The sequence below is a fragment of the Petromyzon marinus genome, chromosome 32 (assembly GCF_048934315.1).
Source record: "Petromyzon marinus isolate PM22_M1 ecotype Great Lakes invasive population chromosome 32, UKy_Petmar_22M1.pri1.0, whole genome shotgun sequence".
NCBI classification, from domain to species: Eukaryota; Metazoa; Chordata; class Hyperoartia; order Petromyzontiformes; family Petromyzontidae; genus Petromyzon; species Petromyzon marinus.
In genome coordinates, this window is record NC_133698.1 from 1,039,210 (window position 1) to 1,061,088 (window position 21,879).

The 21,879-nt window shown below is 54.2% G+C and overlaps 1 protein-coding gene across 1 annotated transcript in view; it reads right to left on the bottom strand.

The window, feature by feature from the left end:
* Nucleotides 1–5,967: 5,967 nt before the first annotated feature.
* Nucleotides 5,968–21,879, bottom strand: part of BSX (brain specific homeobox) — a 41,030-nt gene continuing 25,118 nt past the window's right edge. Inside the window, exons 2-3 of the mRNA XM_076071205.1 lie at nucleotides 15,072–15,262; nucleotides 5,968–12,918 (exon numbers count right to left, since the gene is read on the bottom strand). Of these exons, the coding sequence (XP_075927320.1) occupies nucleotides 12,598–12,918; nucleotides 15,072–15,262 (512 nt within the window). The 3' untranslated portion in view covers nucleotides 5,968–12,597. The remainder of the gene's footprint in view (nucleotides 12,919–15,071; nucleotides 15,263–21,879) is intronic.

The following is a 21,879-nucleotide window of genomic DNA, read 5'->3' on the forward strand; positions in this document are numbered from 1 at the left end:
TGCCCAAGATTGATTACGGTCTGCGAGCCAGAGGGCACAGCCGCGCCGCGCCTGGATCCCAGTGTTCATAGTGTCATGAGTTATAGAGGTTTGCGTAGAACTAGGACCCATATCTAATAGAGAGGGGCCTCGCCTATAATAAACGTCTGGATGTTGACCTGCAGCATTGATTCCAGCGAGCCTGACTGCTGATGGAGCCCGTCCAGAGTTTGCTTGCGTTGATGGCTGCGTGGCTGATGGGATGTGCAAATATAATTTTGAATTTTCGATGTGAAGGGCCAGATATATGGAGTAGGTTATTTATTTGAAAATCATTTTGAAGTCTGCGCATCTCCTAGCTGCTGACTCGGTACGGAGCCTGCTGTGTCATGAATGGCTCTAGCATCGACGTCGCCTTTGTTATGTTGGGACTCGCGAATACCGGGAGTTCTATACTCGTAAGTTCTCTATACCGGGAGTTCTCTCCACAGTTTTTGTGGGCGTCCCTGGGCCGTGGCGAGTCGGGGACAGTCCGGATAGCCACGACTCCCGCGCTGCTCTCGGCAAGCCTGTGCTTCGGTTGACTCTTCTGTTCTTGCACACGATGACAGCAGCAATATGTTAATGAGCTGAATGCGATGTTTTCTGGTCCCGACGAGAGGTCTTCAGCAGAGAGAAAGAGAGTTCGTGTCGTTTTGATTTTTCTCCGTTGAAGGAGCGCTAACCACAGTGGGTTTACTGTGCGGTCCATAGTGTGGCTTGCATGGCCACACTTGCACTGTTGGACCTTGTCTTGAATTTTTCATTCATGAAGGAGATGGCTGCGCATGGACCTGGTGATAATCTGATGCGGCTGATGGTCTACGAGGAGGAATCTCAAAGCCAGGAGGTGGTACGATAATGTTTGGATCTCGAATGAGGTGTTTATTCTGAGTGTCCGCGGGCAGCGTTCTTCCGGATCAGGGCGAGATTATCAGATGACGGTGAAGAGCAGCATCGCGATCCCAGAAGTGACGGGTACGGGAAATCGATGTTCTTAACACGTTCGAGTTGTTGACGCGAAGAGAAAGACGCGAGGGAGTCCGCGTGGGCCGAGTGGCGAGCCGGGTAGAGGTATTCGCGCTGCCTCGGCACGGTGGATGGCGGCGGCCTCTTCTTCACGCGCCGAGTCAATAATCGCGCAGCCAATTAGGGCGTGCTGATGACCACCGATATTAAAACCCCGATCTCGTTCCTTTGTGTCGCACAATTGCCAATCGGATGTATTGACGGAAGGGTTTTCGGCGAGAAATCGCTTCTTGTCGACTCAGACTTGCGGTGGCCGCGTGCGTGCTTTTGCCCGACACAGGCTCGGAAAGTCACCCACGCATGGAGGGGGCGCGGAGACACGGAGAGAGTGCGGAGACACGGGGGGACACGGGTATAGCGCGGAGACACGGGGGGACACGGGTATAGCGCGGAGACACGGCGAGAGCACAGGGACACGAAGAGACACGTAGAGAGTGCGGAGACACGGGGGGACACGGGTATAGCGCGGAGACACGGGGGGACACTGGTATAGCGCGGAGACACGGGGGGACACGGGTATAGCGCGGAGACACGGGGGGACACGGGTATAGCGCGGAGACACGGGGGGACACGGGTATAGCGCGGAGACACGGCGAGAGCACGGGGAGATCGCGGAGTCACGGGGAAGGCACAGGGACACGAAGAGACACGTAGAGAGCACGGAGACACGGGGAAACACTGAGAGAACGCGGAGGCACGCAGATAGTACAGAGACACTGAGAGGCACGGGAAGAACACTGAGAAACGGGGAGACACTGAGTGAGCGTGGTGACACGGGAGAGCTCAGAGACACGGGGAGGGAGAGAAACAAAAACATATCCACTGCCCTCTGCTGACAACGTAGCCTCGCCGCCACCACACCAGCAGTAGCCCACAACACCTGTCTCATGCACGGTTGTCACACATCCAAGCGCCATCCAAGCGCTATCCAAGCGCAACCCAGCTTAGCTTCTGAGTTTTCAGAGCTCTGATTAGGCTACAGGCTCCATTCCAGCGTGCAACAGTCGTACGCATTCACGGTGTGCGCGTGCTTTCACGAACGTGCGTGCGTGTTTGTGGCTGCTATTGAAAACGACCATGCACTCTCTCTTTCTGTCCTCTCGATGTTAATGCCATGGAAAGGGGCCATCACCCGAACCGTCATTGAGCGCACGTGCGCGGAACGGCCGCTACGTGGAGAACCGCAGGCGGCGTCAAGGAGGAGAACACTAACCCCGACGGACGACCTCGGCGGCGCAACGCGGAATGGTGTTCATCTGGGGCGCAGTGGTTAAGCGCTCTGTGCTATGAACGCAACAACCTGAGTTCTATACTCGGCCACGGCCACCATCAGTGAGTGTCGAGTGATTTGTGATTAAACGCACGGCGTGATTGAGACCTTCATCCGGCAGCGGATTGACAAAGTTCAGAGAGAAAAAAAATTGATTGAAAAAAAAGTTCGCGCTAACTAATCGATGATGCCTCGTTCCGTGGTGGCGCCATGCGTCACGATGAACCCGGTTGAGTCGACGCTGCAGGGAGACGCCTGGGGTTGCGCCGCGTGTTGCACCCCTGGCGGGAGGGGCGCGGACTCTCCGCAGCGGCGCGCCCCGCGATCACGTCCGGCACGTGCGCGCCGTTTTCGACGCAGTCGGCACTCCACCCGAATTGTAAATGCCTTGGCTATTTATCCCTTCGCCGCTTTCTGCAATTTCTTGAATAAATGACAACGAGTGTGCAAATTAAAACGTTAGGCGACGGTCAGCGAGAGTAGAGCGACGTGAAGCCGGGGGGATGGTGATGATGCTGATGGTGTTGATGATGATGGTGATGATGCTGATGGTGTTGGTGTTGATAATGATGATGAAATAAAAAGAGCGGCTTTTTAAACCCCCCGCCCGGTCGCAGGATCGCATTAGGCATATTTATGTTTTTTTAGTGAATTAAAACAATTGAACAAAGATAAATCTTATTAGCCTCGCCTGAATTGTGTCCATGTCAAACGTACGTGCACAAGCCCCCGTGGGCAGGTCCTCACCATTAAGGCAGCGATGACGAGTGTTTGTATCTCTGTCCGCATTGTCGGATACACTGCTGACATAAAAAAAAGACGGCAGAGAGAGAACCCCCCCCCCTCCCATCAAAGCAACAGGGCCTTTATGCATTTCATCTCTCGTTGGAGCACGGGCATAATGTCTATAATGTGTATAATCAGCCGCATTCAACTCTGTCGCCAGTGAAAGGGGGAGCTTCAAAGCGCCGCTGTAGTATTTTTCTCATATAAACATAATTTTCCTTCTCTTTGTTTCTGGCGGCGCTTTGTGCGAAAGGGGAAGCAATTGAGCCCCATCAGAGGAGGCGGCGCGGTTTTGTGGCCATCTGCGACACGAGCGGCCAGCCCCGCGCGCTATTGATGCCCGGGCAGACACGGCCATTCACTCAATCACCCGCGCGTGCGTGCGTGTGTGTGTCTGTGTGTGCCGCCAAACACCCCGTCCGTCATTACTCTGCGTGAATAGCATTAACGCAATAACTGCACTGTAATTCGCCAATTACGCCATGTTTATCAGTTTTTTTTTGCACCATGGAAATTGCCTGTAAATGACGACGTTAACGAGACGCGTTTAATTGCCGGGAGAGAGATTGGCTCGGTGTGTGGACGCTGCTTTTGCCCTGGGACCGCGATACGAAACACAGGCGAGCGGCCCTCGCGTCTCCTACGGCACCGCCGCGTCGCCAGATGAAATTTCACTGCGAAATGTAAATAACCTCGACTCTCCGAGCATTTTACGACTGGCAATCTTTATGTATAGTCGGGGGGAACGGTGGCGCTGCAGTTAGCACGCTGCGCTACGAACGCGGCGGACTGACTTACGAGTCCACCCCGCACTGACCGGCGTGGTGAAGCATGGTCAGACATTGTACCGATCAGATTCTGACTGATACAGCTCCCCCTCCTCCTGCCCCACCCCCCTCCTCACCCCTCCTCCCCCTCCTCGTATTCCTCCGCCTCCGCGCCGATGCCTTGAGACTTCTCCCGCCTGAATTCAACATCGGGTGGTGGCTTCTTTGAAATGTCCTTCGGGGACATCCCACGTTTGACGTTCAGGGCCTTGTGTTGCACTGAGCGGTGAATACAATCTCGGGGTCATTTCCCAAAATCCCCACGCAGACAACAGAGCCCATCTCCCCCCGCCCCACATCCCCCCCCTCCCCCCCCGGATCCAGAACGCGCTCCCAATCGCCCCTCGCGTTTCTCTTCGAGCGCATTCGCGGTCGTGCCAGCGACGGCCCAAGCACTCCCAGTTTCCGTCGAGCGTCCGGTGGAGGCGCCGTCGAACGTTGCCGCTGTGGAGATTCGCATCGCGATGCGCCTCCAGATGCAGTGCATCGGAGCCGCGGTGTCAATTTCTCTATTGTATGTACAGTATGTTCAACTTCATTCGCACCGTACGTAGCCAACCGTGCTAATCGGAGGGGCGGGGGAAGGACAGCAAATGGAACACAAAAAAGCAGCTCGAAGGAAATGAGTGTTCAATCTCGGGTTTAAAAGGAGAGGTCATTCTCTTCCTCGCCTGGTATGAATGGAAGGGATTCGATCCCGACCCTGTATATTTGGAGTTTTGTAAGTCTCTCTCCGGGTCCTCCGGTTTATTCCTCCACATTTAGAGACATGCATTTAGGTTATTTAGTTAATTTTGCTATTAATTTCCACGTGATAAGCCACTTTGTTGAGCTATCATTTGTGGCCATGTCGCTTCTGAAAAATAGGCCAATAGCTCAGTGGACTTTAGTTTTATTTGTATATTTTAGGTGATTTGTTTACCTTTCCTATACTTTGCACTCCTATCGTTTTTTATTGTTTGTTGTTGGAACGTTCAGACCTGCCTCTACTGGACATCTGTGAAAAATAGCTTTATAGCTCTTCGGATTGCTCCAGTCTAAATAAATATGATTCTGAAGGTGATGTTGGTGATGAGCCACGTGGGGCGACTGCGATCGCGTGTGACGCGTCGCTGTCTGTGTCGGGTCACGTGGCCCAGCGGCAGCGCGTTCCCTCTGCTCGATGCAGGGATGCGTGGTTCGAACTCGGAGAGGCCGCCCTGGTTAATCACCGGGTGTAAGAACCACAAACAGGGACCGTTTGCTGCACAGTGACGTTGAATACCCCGACGCCATGGTCCAATTTTGCCAAATTGGCAAAACCACCTACTCATCAATCCATTAGGATCACACGCACAGACACGCACAGACTGTAGGAGCAAGTGCTGTTAGCGAGCACCTATGAAGGCCGGAACGGCATACGAGGGGGTGGGTGGCCAGTACCACGCCCGACCGCCTTTGTCTCCCTAGTGGCGATGTTTACTACACACCGCACCAGGTACTCATTTGAGGCTGAGTCGACCTAGGGGAGGCCCGGTTCAGATAATCGTCACTGATGTTGGCCGTGAGCGGCCAACACCGGTGACGCTAACCGCTACACTATCGCTCCCCACAGACACACACACACAGACACACACACAGAGACACACACACAGACACACACACAGACACACACAGAGACACATACACACAGACACACACAGAGACACATACACACAGAGACGCACACACAGAGCCTCAAATTAGTACCTGGTGCGGTGTGTAAACATCACCACTGGGGAGACAAAGGCGGCCGGGCGTGGTGCTGGCCACCCACCCCTTCGTGTGCCGTGCCGGCCTTCATAGGTGCTCGCCCACAGTACTTGCCTCAACAGTCTGTTAAGGCTACACGGAGGATCTTTGTTGCAGTGAATGTCACAAGCTCCATCCGTAACCCAGGACAAGCCCGCCCTACGGGCAGGGCGAGTGCTCTCGTTAAACGCTGAGGCTCATCTGGCACTCACCGCCACTCGTGATCCTTGAAATACACAGACATCGTCAGAGACATCGTCACAGGCGTCGTTGACTCGCAGCCAGCTCGCGGATTTATTGAGTCGTCCTTCTCGCGTGGAGACATCGCGGCGGGCGGCGCCTTGGCGCTCATGAGAAGGCATGGCGAGTGCCGGACACGGCTGTGTGTCGAGCGTGCGTGGGGGACATTGCGTCGTCAGTAGCGGAGAACGTCAAGAACGCGATCATATGGGAAGTCAGACAAAGCGCGAGATCACCGACAGCACTTAAAAAATAATCGTTCTCCGCCGTGTTTTCGCGTCGCACCGCGTGCTGTGAGTCGATGGTGTCCACGACGTTTTGTTCCACGAGCCAGGAGCTTCTTCTGGATTTGAGTCCCGCGTGGAGCGGAACGTCGAACAATAACACCACGCGGTGAGACCCGAAAGCGCAGCGGAGAGCGATGGAGCGACACGGTTGTGTTCGCACCAAAGTCCCCATTGCATAAACACGGACACGCGGACTGTGACGTCAACAGCCCGCCACCACGTACGACGACCACGTGAGCGGACAGAGAGCAGCACCAGTGGAAACTTTGCACTTTTAAATCATCTCGATTGAAAACTAATTTCTTTAGAACTGCTTTTTGTGTTTAGTTTGTTGTCCTCCCGCACCTCTGATTAGCACGGTTGGCTACGTACGGTGCGAAAGAAGTTGAACAAACATACGCCAGGCTGTGCCTCGCCCGGCCGAGCCTCACCAAGCGGAGCCTCGCAAAACGGAACCTCATCAAGCAGAGCCACGCCAGGCGGAGCCACCCCAGGCGGGTAGAAGGCGCTTCACGCGCCTCACTCGGCAGTGACAGAGATTTTTGTTTTGTTTTCAACGGTCAACGTTATTGTATCCTGTCGGCCGGCCTGGTCATTACCGCGGGGGTATTGGTGGTAGAATACGCGCCGTAGGCTGCACGATGGACGGTAAAGACCCAGTGACGTCATTAGAATGGTGCAGGCCGGTGCTGCGTCCGTGCCGTAACTAATATTACACGCGAATGACTCAATCGGGGATGAACACGGATCAGCAACCCCACGTCCCCCTACTGACGCGACCTGGGGGACAGCTGCCACTGTGGGGGTGGGTGGTCACTGTGTGGTGGGTGGTCACTGTGGTGGTGGGTGGTCACATTGGTGGTGGGTGGTCACTGTAGGGGTGGGTGGTCACTGTGTGGGTGGGTGGTCACTGTGTGGGTGGGTGGTCACTGTGTGGGTGGGTGGTCACTGTGTGGGTGGGTGGTCACTGTGGTGGTGGGTGGTCACTGTGAGGTGGGTGGTCACTGTGGGGTGGGTGGTCACTGTGTGGTGGGTGGTCACTGTGTGGTGGGTGGTCACTGTGTGGTGGGTGGCCACTGTGGGGTGGGTGGTCACTGTAGGGGTGGGTGGTCACTGTAGGGGTGGGTGGTCACATTGGGGGTGGGTGGTCACTGTGTGGTGGGTGGTCACTGTGTGGGTGGGTGGCCACTGTAGGGGTGGGTGGCCACTGTGTGGGTGGGTGGTCACTGTGTGGTGGGTGGTCACTGTGTGGTGGGTGGTCACTGTGTGGTGGGTGGCCACTGTGTGGTGGGTGGTCACTGTGTGGTGGGTGGTCACTGTGTGGTGGGTGGTCACTGTGTGGTGGGTGGTCACTGTGTGGTGGGTGGTCACTGTGGGTGGGTGGTCACTGTGTGGGTGGGTGGTCACTGTGTGGTGGGTGGTCACTGTGAGGTGGGTGGTCACTGTGAGGTGGGTGGTCACTGTGTGGTGGGTGGTCACTGTGTGGTGGGTAGTCACTGTGTGGGTGGGTGGTCACTGTGGGTGTGGGTGGTCACTGTGAGGGTGGGTGGTCACATTGGTGGTGGGTGGTCACTGTGTGGTGGGTAGTCACTGTGGGGTGGGTGGTCACATTGGTGGTGGGTGGTCACTGTGTGGGTGGGTGGTCACTGTAGGGGTGGGTGGTCACTGTGAGGGTGGGTGGTCACATTGGTGGTGGGTGGTCACTGTGTGGTGGATGGTCACTGTGTGGGTGGGTGGTCACTGTGTGGTGGGTGGTCACTGTGGGGTGGGTGGTCACATTGGTGGTGGGTGGTCACTGTGTGGTGGGTGGCCACTGTATGGTGGGTGGCCACTGTGTGGTGGGTGGTCACTGTGGGTGGGTGGTCACTGTGGGGTTGGTGGTCACATTGGTGGTGGGTGGTCACTGTGTGGTGGGTAGTCACTGTGGGTTGGTGGTCACTGTGTGGGTGGGTGGTCACTGTGGGTGTGGGTGGTCACTGTGAGGGTGGGTGGTCACTGTGTGGTGGGTGGTCACTGTGTGGTGGGTGGTCACTGTGGGGTGGGTGGTCACTGTGTGGTGGGTGGTCACTGTGTGGTGGGTAGTCACTGTGGGTGGGTGGTCACTGTGGGGTGGGTGGTCACATTGGGGGTTGGTGGTCACTGTGTGGGTGGGTGGTCACTGTGGGTGTGGGTGGTCACTGTGAGGGTGGGTGGTCACATTGGTGGTGGGTGGTCACTGTGTGGTGGGTAGTCACTGTGGGGTGGGTGGTCACATTGGTGGTGGGTGGTCACTGTGTGGTGGGTGGCCACTGTGTGGTGGGTGGTCACTGTGGGTGGGTGGTCACTGTGGGGTTGGTGGTCACATTGGTGGTGGGTGGTCACTGTGAGGTGGGTGGTCACTGTGAGGTGGGTGGTCACTGTGAGGTGGGTGGTCACTGTGTGGTGGGTAGTCACTGTGGGTGGGTGGTCACTGTGGGGTTGGTGGTCACATTGGTGGTGGGTGGTCACTGTGTGGTGGGTGGCCACTGTGTGGTGGGTGGTCACTGTAGGGGTGGGTGGTCACTGTGTGGTGGGTGGTCACTGTGTGGTGGGTGGTCACTGTGTGGTGGGTGGTCACTGTGTGGTGGGTGGTCACTGTGTGGTGGGTGGTCACTGTGAGGTGGGTGGTCACTGTGAGGTGGGTGGTCACATTGGTGGTGGGTGGTCACATTGGTGGTGGGTGGTCACATTGGTGGTGGGTGGTCACTGTGTGGTGGGTGGCCACTGTGTGGTGGGTGGTCACTGTAGGGGTGGGTGGTCACTGTGTGGTGGGTGGTCACTGTGGTGGTGGGTGGTCACTGTGTGGTGGGTGGTCACTGTGTGGTGGGTGGTCACTGTGTGGGTGGGTGGTCACTGTGTGGTGGGTGGTCACTGTGAGGTGGGTGGTCACTGTGAGGTGGGTGGTCACATTGGTGGTGGGTGGTCACATTGGTGGTGGGTGGTCACATTGGTGGTGGGTGGTCACTGTGAGGTGGGTGGTCACTGTGAGGTGGGTGGTCACATTGGTGGTCGGTGGTCACATTGGTGGTGGGTGGTCACATTGGTGGTGGGTGGTCACATTGGTGGTGGGTGGTCACTGTGTGGTGGGTGGTCACTGTGTGGTGGGTGGTCACTGTGTGGTGGGTGGTCACTGTGTGGTGGGTGGTCACTGTGGGTGGGTGGTCACTGTGTGGTGGGTGGTCACTGTGGTGGTGGGTGGTCACTGTGTGGTGGGTGGTCACTGTGTGGTGGGTGGTCACTGTGTGGGTGGGTGGTCACTGTGTGGTGGGTGGTCACATTGGTGGTGGGTGGTCACTGTGTGGTGGGTGGTCACATTGGTGGTGGGTGGTCACATTGGTGGTGGGTGGTCACTGTGTGGTGGGTGGTCACTGTGTGGTGGGTGGTCACTGTGTGGTGGGTGGTCACTGTGTGGTGGGTGGTCACTGTGGGTGGGTGGTCACTGTGTGGTGGTTGGTCACTGTGGTGGTGGGTGGTCACTGTGTGGTGGGTGGTCACTGTGTGGTGGGTGGTCACTGTGTGGGTGGGTGGTCACTGTGTGGTGGGTGGTCACATTGGTGGTGGGTGGTCACTGTGTGGTGGGTGGTCACATTGGTGGTGGGTGGTCACTGTGAGTGTGGGTGGTCACATTGGTGGTGGGTGGTCACTGTGAGTGTCCTTTCAACGTGTGTCGATCGGGACGTGGATGCGGCACGAGGCTGGAGGGTGGAGTTCATCGTTGGCGTCTCTTCGCGTCATCGTCGCGTGGGCGCCGTGCTGTGCCCCCCCCCCGCCCGTAATTCTTTGCCAGCTCCCTGCCTCTCGCTCCCTTCAAGGGACGCGTTACGCTATTGCCCTATTACCGCTCTGAATGAGGCTGCTTGTTCCCTGTGCTCAATCACGGTGTGTGTGGGTTAGAAAAAACTAATTTTGAAGAACCATATTCGAGAATAATTTCCCGTCACAGCCCCTTAGCCACATCCACTGCTGGATGAGGGGCCTGGCCCACACCGTGCGGTCGTGGGGGTTATTTGACCATACTTCACCGCGCTGGTCAGTGCGAGTTGGTGAAGGCGGGCAGCGGATTCGAGAGCGTGAAAGTACAGAAGACATCCGTGGATTTAACTGCACGGCCCTCCGCAGCCCCCGCACGTAGGCCCGCAGGCAGCCTTTGACACCCTGGCACGCATTGTGGCGGTCGCCCATCCAATCACTATCTAGATTCAAGTCTGCTTAGCTTCCGACATCTGATAGGACGTGGTGCGCTGGAATCCACGTGGAGGTGGTGACCTCCGACCTGGCCTGGCCACTTGGCATGGCTGGGCGCAGTCCACCGTGGGTGTCCAGACGCCCACAACATCGTGAGTCCGCGTGATTCCCAGTCCAACAAAGTCGATCATGGGAGTCGGTCCGTTATGCGGTAGCGCAACAACAACCGGCTCCGTGCCTGAGACAGTAGTCAGGAGAAGCGCAGAATCCGCAGTGGTGGCAGCGCAAAGGTCAAGAGGTCATCGCGGCTGAAGTTGCTGGCGCCACAGTGCAGGGGAGTGGACTGGGTCGTTTCTCGCGGTTATGCCGCAAAGCTCTCTCGCTCTCTCTCGACCTCTCACTCACGGGAATTCCAGGCTGTCATGCCGTGTGTTTTTTTTCCGCACGCTGTCCGACGTTGCACTCCACGTGTTTGCGAGCTCCTTCAGGAACTGATCGAACGACACATGGTGGTACAACCCGAACAAGCGCACCAGGGGAGGAAGAGAGTACTCCTCTTCGCCGTGACGAGGTGGGTGGTGGTGGGGGGCAACCGGTGTGCCACGTGACCACCCACCGGCCACCCGGGGCCCCCTGCCACGTGACGGCGGGAATGGCAATGCCCGGGATATCTGAGCGGAGGCTCGCGTTCACCGCTTGTTTGCAGAGGTTTCGTGGCTCGAATCTAGCAGGGCGCCCTGGTTAATACTTCGGGCGTGTTAACGATACGGCGTGTTAACGATACGCGGCGTCTGCTTCAAAATAGACATTTTACACCCCCCATCCCCCCTCACGTCATCCAAAACCAGTAGGTCGTTGTGTGCCAGCCAAAAAAAAAGTTCACCGCAAATTACTCAATTGGGATTACGGCGGTCTGTGTCTGTGAGACACAGCAGCACCCTTGCTGCATGATGATAGCATTGTGCCACACAGGGACAGCTGCCACTGGGGGTGCCCCTAGGCAAGACCACACAGCATAAACATCGCCCCCTACTGTGGAACTGCCACAGGCTGTATCTGTGAGACACAGCAGCGCCCTTGCTGCGTGATGATTGGCGTGCGCTAGAATAACAACAGCGGCAAATAGCAAATACGCTTAATTATCATGACTATTGTTACCACGATGAAACTCACAGGTTAATAATGATGACTGCTGATGACGGTTTCGTGTGGGTGGAAGGAATGCTCACAGACCCACGAAGCTCTCCCAGCCACCATTGCGAGCGCTCAAGAAGCTCAGCTGCAAGTGCCACTGAGCGCTCCACACACGGAGCGGGTAGATCCATGTATAAAGACAAAGGTCCCCCGTGTAGCCTTAAGAGACTGTTGGAGCAAGTGCTGTTAGCGAGCACTTATGAAGGACGGCGCACGAGGGGGTGGGTGGTTAGTACCACACACGGCCGCCTTTGTTTTCCCAGTGCTGACTATTACACACTCCTTACTTATTTGAGGCCGAGTCGACCTAGGGGAGACCCAGAATTGGTTCAAATAATCGCCAGTGATGCTGGCTATGAGCGGGAATCGAACTCGGGTCGCCAGGTTCGTAGGTGCAGTGCGCTAATCGCTGTGCCACCGCTCCCTATTAAACGTACAACAACAACAACCGCCATTCGCCACTAAGTGGCGGTGACGTCACCACGACGCCTGTGCCAGGCCATGTGCACCTTGAGGCCAACACACACACGCGCACGCACATAGAATATAAATACTGACAATGCCTCCATATACTACAATGGTTATACAAAGCAGAACTATAACGTTAAAATATATTAGAACTGAAGCAAAACAATCTCTATAATACAGGTTTTTTTTTGGGTTAGATCACGTAAATGTATAAATGCGTCGTTAAACCCGCCACCACCCGACACAGCCAATTGGTAAGGTTTGTCACGTAAAGAGAACATGCCAATTCGTTATTAGTACAGCACACGCGTGTGTTGGAGAGCCAAACAACAACATTGACAATCTCAGATTGTAAACCTGTATTATGGATGATATTGGTCGCGAAAGCCAACATGTCAAAACAATCTCTGCGACAACGAACCGCTTGCCCGTGGCTGTGTGGAACGGGACAGAGACACGCGGCTGGGGGGCTCCCCTGCACGGGGCAGTCAAGCGGTCAGCAGCGCTAGTGACTGCCCTGGACGGGCGGATGATGCTGTAGCGAATAGAACTCTCCATCTTCGACGATCTCGATCTCCTCATCCTCCTCCTCGTCATCGTCATCCTCCGCCCGCTGTTCTTTCCGAGGTCCCCTCTCGCTCTGCGCCGCTCCCGACGCGAGCCGCGAGCCGTCGTCCTCTGCCCTGCTCGGGGCAGCGCCGTCTCTGCCGCTCGGCTCGGGGCTGCTGCCCTCGGTCGCCGCCTCCTCCTTGCTGCCCTTCTCGTCGGAGCCTTTCCTCATCTGCTTCTTGTGCTTCATGCGCCGATTCTGGAACCAGGTCTTCACCTGCCGGAGAACGACGGTTACAGCATTTCTCCGGCGTCCTGCTAACCCCGCAAAGCCTCACCCAGTCTCGCCTGGTATACACGAAGTCGTGGGTTACAGCCCGACCCTGACGCCTGTTAATCATTTGGAGTGTGAATGTCTCACTCCCCGTGGCGAGATGTTAACTACCTCGCCTGGTATGCAGGAGGTTGTCAGTTCAATCCCGACCCTGACGCCTGCTGTATTTTTGGAGTTTCCGTGTTCTCTCTCCCAGTAGTGTCGTGGATTTTTCTCCGGGTCCTCTGGTTTTTCCCTCCAAATTTAGAATCAAAATCACGCATTTAGTATTTGGCTGCTATACATTTCCACGTGATGATACCCCACTTCGTTGATATTTGGCCAATGGGTTTGTTTAAGCTATGGGAAGAAACTGGAGAACCCAAAGGAAAGCCATGCAGAACAGGGGGAGATATCAATACAGAGAGGCACCCAAATCGGGAATGGCACTCAGGTCCTTCCTGCTGTGGGGCCGACCTATAGACTGAGTAATTGTGTCACATGCGTTGTAGCATCGCAGCTTCGCGGCGCGCCTGCTGTCTGGGTAGTGCGGATGTCGACGGGCAGAGGAGATAGAGCGATACAATCCAGCTCGTGTGCACGTGGATTGTTCCATCCTGGATCGCTCGAAGTGGCTCATTAACGAACAAATTAATTTAGCAAAATCAAAGTGTGAGTCAAATCGCTATGGGCAGGGGTAGGCAATAACAACAGCAAGAAGAGTCATTTATTTTCGAATGCATTTCAATATTTCAAGAGCCGCAATGCAGGTGAATAACGCCACATGTCAGTCCTGAAAGAGCCGCATGCGGCTCCGGAGCCGCAGGGTGGCTCTGGCTATGGGAGAGGGAGACGCTTTGCTGGGTACAGTGACGTGCGGTGAGGTCAATGGCTGGGGAGGCACTGGCTAGTGTCAGAGCCAGATTCATACACTAAGGGGGGCGTGGCCTGACGGAGGGGGCGTGTCCTCACTAAGGGGGGCGTGTTAGACACGTCCCCCTCAGTGAGGCAGATGTGACAGCTGCCTCCCCTGGTGCTTTCTCAATGCAGTTTCATGACGAGACCAGCGAGCCTAAATATCTTTATACACATACGTGACATAAGTTACCTGGAGTATGGAAGGCGAGGACATGAAATGAAGGGGTCTACAAACATCACATTGGTGACATACTGAGATAGTAACAGGCACGCGCTTATTGCCCGCGCTCCATCCAGTTACGGAGGGGTTGCGCAATCAGAGGGGAGGCTGAGCTCGTCGCTGCCTCACCTCTCGTCTCTTTCTGTATTTGCAGCGGAGCTCCGCAAATTTGGTGATTTTGACTATGAAAATTATTTGAATCGTACAGAAATGACATTTATAACACAGATCAGTGGATAAATCTTAATATTGATTTAATTTAATTATTCTTTTTTTCCCGTAACAGCTATTTTCATTGAAGTATGACAGGTGAGGCTCTGCCTCCCCTGACCGCACGTCCCTGGCTAGATATTGCTTGGAATCGCATTAGACGCGGATCTGAGCACGGACGAAAATGTATTACACAGCATTGCACTCCCGCGGTCGTGAGAGACGTCTCCGGCTTGGGGAGACGCCTTCATCCAGCAGTGGATTGACCACGGCTGCTGCTGATGGTGATGATGGTGATGATGTTGACGGTGATGATGACGGTGATGATGAAGGTGATGATGGTTGTGGTGATGATGACGATGGTGATGATGATGACGGTGATAACGATGACGGTGACGTAAATGATGACGGTCATAATGATGATGACGGTGATAATGACGGTGATGATGAAGGTGAAGATGATTGTGGTGATGATGACGATGGTGATAACGATGACGGCGACGTTAATAATGACGGTCATAATGATGATGGTGACGATGATGGTGACGGTGATGAAGATGATGGAGGTGACGATTATGATGACGGTGATGATGATGACGGTGACGATGATGACGTTGGTGACGGTGATGATGAAGATTATAACGGTGATGATAATGGTGACGTTGATGATGATGACGGTGATGATGATGATGATGATAACGGTGACGACGATGATGATGACGACGGTAATGAGTCGCGACTGTGAGCGGGGAGCGGCGGCGGCGCCTACCTGGGTCTCGGAGAGGCTGAGAGTGGCCGCGAGCTCGACGCGCTCGGGTGTGGAGAGGTAGCGCTGCACCTCGAAGCGCTTCTCCAGGCCCGAGAGCTGCGAGTCGGAGAAGACGGTGCGGGCTTTCCGGCGTCGGCACTGGCGCCCGGGCAGCTCCCCCGGGTGCGCGAACAGCCCCGGCAGCGGGAGCCCTGCGCCAGGGTCAAAGCACGCGGCATCAGCGGCTGCGGCGGCTGTGGCATCGTCCGCGGTGCCAAGCTATGCACTCGCGCGCGCAAGAAGAGTGATTCTCCTGGCGCACATCGCCCGTTTACAACCAGTGATGGAACTTCCACATTCTTACGGCGAGGAAGAGCATATTCGTGGGACAGCTGACTGTTAGATTTCTAGACAAAGCGGCACTTTTATTTTTTTGTATCGACTCCGGAGAGATGATGGGCTTAGTCAAGCCCCATCTCGGGTTTGAACTCGCTCCACCGCCGAGTCACTCGACCGAATCACGGACTCTTGGTAGAGGCGACGTGGAAAGGAGACTCACTGCCTTCGAAATGAGATCCTTCCGCAGAAGAAGAAGAGTCCGCGACACTTAGGTGACACGTCCAGTAGCGCAGTTGCTGCACTATCAGCTCAGGGGATGCGGCGATTGGTCAGGTGGGGCCCCAATATGTCTCGCACGGTCACACATTGAGGCTATTATAAATCGCGGCTCCTCTTGCCTCATCGCATCATCGTTAAGCTCACGGTCTCGAACATGTAACGCTGTAGGGGCGCTCCGTCTTCGCAAAATGCAGCTACTACAGTTCCATAGTTACCTCTTTTGCAATATAATTGACGCGTATCTAATGGAATAACTATCCCAGAAACAGAGTTCTATGTGAAAGCGTTTTCGTAAAAACAAAATAATCTGAACGGCGTCTTAAATAAGTTGTTGTTTTTTGATACAGCTGTTGAAAACAAATCTCATGGTGGTGGTCAAGGGGGCCCAAATTCGTAGCTTTGGCCACGGGGGGGGGGCAGGACACCCCCTGCCTGCCCTGCCCCCACGCTCGCTGTGCCACTGGGACTCGTGTGCTAGGATGGTTCGTGTTGAACAATCTGCAGCCGTACGAGTTTGAAGCAACTTCTCTATTTGCACTTGGAGTCCAACAACAGGGAGAAAATGATGATACGCACGTGGATGATTAGATGTCCGCGTGTAAAGATCGCGCCGTGAGCAAAGACAAAGATCCCCCTTATAGCGAGCACCGATGAAGGCCGACATGGCACACCGAGGGGTAGGTGGCCAGCACCACGCCCGGCCGCATTTGTTTCCCCAGTGGCGATGTTTACACACTGCACCAGGTACTCATTTTAGGCTGCGCCGACCTAGGGGAGGCACAGAACCGGTTCAGATAATCGCCTTTGGTGTTGGCCGTAAGCGGGAATCGAACTCGGGTCGCCGGGTTAGCAGTGCGGCGTAGCGTGAACCGCTCCGACACTCCCCGCGAGTCGCAGCCAGCGGTGACAGACGAACGAACGGGGGCGGGGCCGAGTGCCGTGAGTCGCTTGGCCAGGGGGCAGCGCGACTCGAGTCCAGTGCCCAGGCTGCATTTTATTTTATTTGATCAGATAAGGCCCGCTGTATATTTGGGGTTTACGGTGTCTTTCTCTCTCTCTCCGACCCCGTGTATACCAGGCGAGGTAGTTAACATCTCAGGAGAAGAGATGCGATCGGGGCGGGCAATGGAAAGGGCGAGAGAATGGTCATGGGGACCGGCCCGGGCTGCTTGAGCTGTGCCATGGCAATAATCTGGAAAGCGCGAGGCAGGCTCAAACCTGCTTAGCTTCACAGTTCGGACGAGATCGAGCGCATTCTTGGCCCGTGCAACGCTAACGAGGTAACACGCGCGCTGAGTGAAAGAATCCGTATAATGGTTTGCATATATACGCTCGAAACATTCCGCTGCGGGTGTTGTAACGGTGGCGAATGAGAGGCGCCCTCTTAAATCCCACATCCCGGATTGTGCCGGCGACTTAACCGATTCTTTACCATGGCTCTACGGCCAGCTAATGGAAGAGAAGGATCAGAGACGTGGCCGGTCATCGGTCCATGGAAGAACTCACGCTTGGAGAATGCGCTAAGAAGCGCGGAGAGTCACGTGCTATGAATAGCTGAGCCGCTTACAAGAGGAACGCGTGGATTAGCGTGGAAACGCAAATCACAGGCGTCGTTCGGGAAAGTGCTCTCGGGCAGGAGGAGACGTCATGGCTAGATGGGACGATGGCCGCCGGGCGAGGCTGGTACCAGATTGGCAGACAAAGGAGGTGCATGGAGGGAGCGGTAAGTGTAGCGGCTATTGCGCTACGAACCCGAGTTCAATTCCTGCTCACGGCCAACAGCAGTGACGATTATCTGGGCTTCCCCTAGGTCGACTCAGCCTCAAATTAATATCTGGTGCGGTGCGTAATCATCGCTACTAAGAAGACAAAAGGGGGCCGGGCGTGGTGCGCGCCACCCACCGCTTCGAGTGCCGTGCCGGCCTCCATAGGTGCTCGCTAACAGCACTTGCGCTAACAGTCTGTTAAGGCTATACAAGAGGTATCTGTGTGTGTGTGCACGCGCATGTCTGTGTGTGTGTGCACGCGCATGTCTGTGTACGCACGCGCATGTGTGCCGCCCGCACCGCCTGCTCGTGCGCCGTGTCGGACTTTATAGGAACTGGCTAACAGATCTTGCCCCAACATCCTGGCGTCGGCTACACGGGGAGGGCATTTTGTGTTTCGTGTGCGCGTGAGAGAGAGAGAGAGAACCCTGGCGACACCAAGCCACCGCGTGCCGTTGTAATGGGCTTGGCGCAGCGCGGGGAGGACCCGGAGGAGAGCGGCGCTAATTCCTCTGGGCAATAGCCGGAAACGGTCGACTCAGTCAGCGTCGGGACTCATTCGCACGTCCTCGCGAACACGCGCGCTCACGAACACGCGCGTGCTTCATGGTGTGCGATTTCTGCTGCCGCTGTTACCCCGGGGAATGAACTTGAAGCTGAGAGTGCAACCAAGGAGCCCAGCGGTAACCGCGGGCAGAGCGCGGGTCTACTACAGCCTCGGCTAAACACATGCATTGTACACACAACATCCATCATCATATAAACATCACGCATGCATCATACACACATCACGCATGTATCACACACACGCAACATACATGCATCACACACAATATGGCACGAGTGCGCGTGAGTGTTATAACGCGGGGTGTTAGTTATTCCAAGCAGGTCTGTATGTGTGCGTGTATGCTGAGCCTCTTTTGCACCGTACGGAGCCAACCGTGCTAATATGAGGTTCGGGGGAAGGACAACTAACTAAACACAAACATCAATTCTCAAGAAATTAGTTTTAAATCTCGACGATTATTTAAAAGTGTACAGCTCCAGTGGCTTCCCAACATCGGAAGGGAGAGCGTTCCAGACGGCCGCAGAAGCGCATCTGAAAGCGCCCGATGCGGTGAGCACCGTCTTTGTTCGGTGTTTCGCCAAAAATCCGCTGCTGAGGATGAATGGAGTTCGCGTGATTGTGGTTTGTGCTGCAGGTATTGGTGGTTCATTTGTGTCATGAGAGCCGTAGAATCAGCTGCATGCGCAGCGGCCATGTGGAGTTTGGCGGTCAAGCACCGCGCTGCACCACGAACACGGCAGCCCGGGTTCGACTCCCACTCACGGAGACCACCACCGGCGACGAATACAAGAACTGGTCCCGGTCCTTCCCTAGGTCGACTCAGCCTCAAATGATCACCGGGTTCGGTAAACATGGCAACACGGTAAACATGGTAAACACGGTAACACGGTAACACGGTAAACACGGTAAACACGGTAACATGGTAACATGGTAACACGGTAAACATGGTAAACACGGTAAACACGGTAACACGGTAAACATGGTAAACACGGTAACACGGTAAACATGGTAACATGGTAACACGGTAAACATGGTAACATGGTAACATGGTAAACATGGTAACATGCTAAACATGCTAAACATGGTAACACGGTAACACGGCAACACGGTAAACATGGTAACACGGTAAACATGGTAACATGGTAACACTGTAAACATGGTAACACGGTAACATGGTAAGCATGGTAACATGGTAACACGGTAACATGGTAAGCATGGTAACATGGTAAACATGGTAAACACGGTAACATGGTAAACATGGTAACATGGTAACACGGTAAACATGGTAAACATGGTAAACATGGTAACACGGTAAACATGGTAACACGGTAAACATGGTAACATGGTAATATTTGGTAACATGGTAACATGGTAACCGTGCTAACGTGGTAACACGGTCTTCTTCTTCTTCCGTATGGCTGATTGAGGTGCAGAGCCACGACTACGATCTCACGTGCAGGAGGTCAGCAGGTCAGGAGCCCTAGCGGAGTGGTGTATCATCATCGCCGCGATGTCTCCTTCCTACCTGTGGTTGGGGCATTGCGTCGTTCAACGCGGCACCGTCTGTTCGGGATGGCCACCACAGTCGCACGCTGCTGCTGGAGAGTTTTTTAAAAATATATTTCATTTGTGCATCAGGTATCCGCATCTACTGCCATGGTCTGTGGAGTGGATGTGGTTTAGGGTGGACCGTGAGCTTCGTGGGAGGTGAAACCCAGGGATCGTCCGCGTTGAGTCTCTCACAATAAGGCGGTGTCTCTGAGTTCTGTTGAACTCCATTCAGCTCTCCGAACTTCATCGGGGGTTGAACGCGAATCGTTGAACGTTTCGCGCATGCGTCCAAAACGTCTTGGAGTGACTTCAAGCGATGGCGAGAGACGCTACTGAGCTCCCGGTGAACGGGAAGGGGCGACTGTGGTTTTTTTCCCTCCCAGATTCGCGCGACTTCCCTGAGGGTTGCGGCGCTGCAGCGGACGGGTGGGGGTGGGTGAAGATTTGTGACGGCGCCGGCAGCCGCCGTGCTGGGGACCGCTCGGGCATGGCCGTGAGCCCCGGGCTGCGGTGTCCACGCGGACACCGGCCGGTGGCGTGAGACTATTTCTGGACCACGCTGGCGAACGGTGCCGCCAGCGAAGATTGACAACTCATCTCTTTGGAATTGCTCGTCGTTGTGCACACACTGCACGCACTGCACCAACACACACTGCACACACTGCACACACACACTGCACGTACACACACACACACTGCACACACAAACACTCCACACACTGCACACACACACTACACACACACACTACACACACAAACTGCACCCCCACTGGATGTCCGCACGCTCTGTTCGTTCCCAAGCAGCAAGCGGCGTTCCGCTCCGCTCGCTGGCGACGCCACCACAACCCGGAGCTCACCGACGTTCCCAAAGTTCAAAGTGGGTCAACACGGCAACATGGTAACATGGCAAACATGGTAAGCATGGCAACATGGTAACATGGTAAACATGGTAAACATGGCAACATGGTAAACATGGTAAACATGGTAACACGGTAAACATGGTAACACGGTAAACATGGCAACACGGTAAACACGGTAAACATGGTAACATGGTAAACATGGTAAACATGGCAACATGGTAAACATGGTAAACATGGTAACATGGTAACACGGTAAACATGGCAACACGGTAAACACGGTAAACATGGCAACATGGTAACATGGTAAACATGGTAAACATGGCAACATGGTAAACATGGTAAACATGGTAAACATGGTAACACGGTAAACATGGTAACACGGTAAACATGGCAACACGGTAAACACGGTAAACATGGTAACATGGTAACATGGTAAACATGGTAACACGGTAAACATGGCAAACATGGTAAACATGGTAAACACGGTAACATGGTAAACACGGTAACATGGTAAACATGGTAAACATGGTAACACGGTAACATGGTAAACATGGTAAACATGGCAACATGGTAAACATGGTAACATGGTAAACATGGTAACATGGTAACATGGTAACATGGTAACATGGTAAACAGGGTAAACATGGTAACACGGTAACATGGTAAACATGGTAACACGGAAAACATGGCAAACATGGTAAACATGGTAACATGGTAAACATGGTAACACGGTAAACATGGCAAACATGGTAAACATGGTAAACACGGTAACATGGTAAACATGGTAACACGGTAACATGGTAAACATGGTAAACATGGTAACATGATAACATGGTAACATGGTAACACGGTAAACATGGTAAACACGGTAAACATGGCAACATGGTAACATGGCAAACATGGTAAGCATGGCAACATGGTAACATGGTAAACATGGTAAACATGGCAACATGGTAAACATGGTAAACATGGTAACACGGTAAACATGGTAACACGGTAAACATGGTAAACATGGTAACACGGTAAACATGGTAACACGGTAAACATGGCAACACGGTAAACACGGTAACATGGTAACATGGTAACATGGTAAACATGGTAACACGGTAAACATGGCAAACATGGTAAACATGGTAAACACGGTAACATGGTAACATGGTAAACACGGTAACATGGTAAACATGGTAACACGGTAACATGGTAAACATGGCAACATGGTAAACATGGTAAACATGGTAACATGGTAACATGGTAAACACGGTAAACATGGTAAACACGGTAACACGGTAAACATGGTAACATGGTAAACATGGTAAACACGGTAAACATGGTAACACGGTAACATGGTAAACATGGTAAACATGGCAACATGGTAAACATGGTAAACATGGTAACATGGTAAACATGGTAAACACAGTAACACGGTAAACATGGTAAACACGGTAAACATGGTAACACGGTAACAT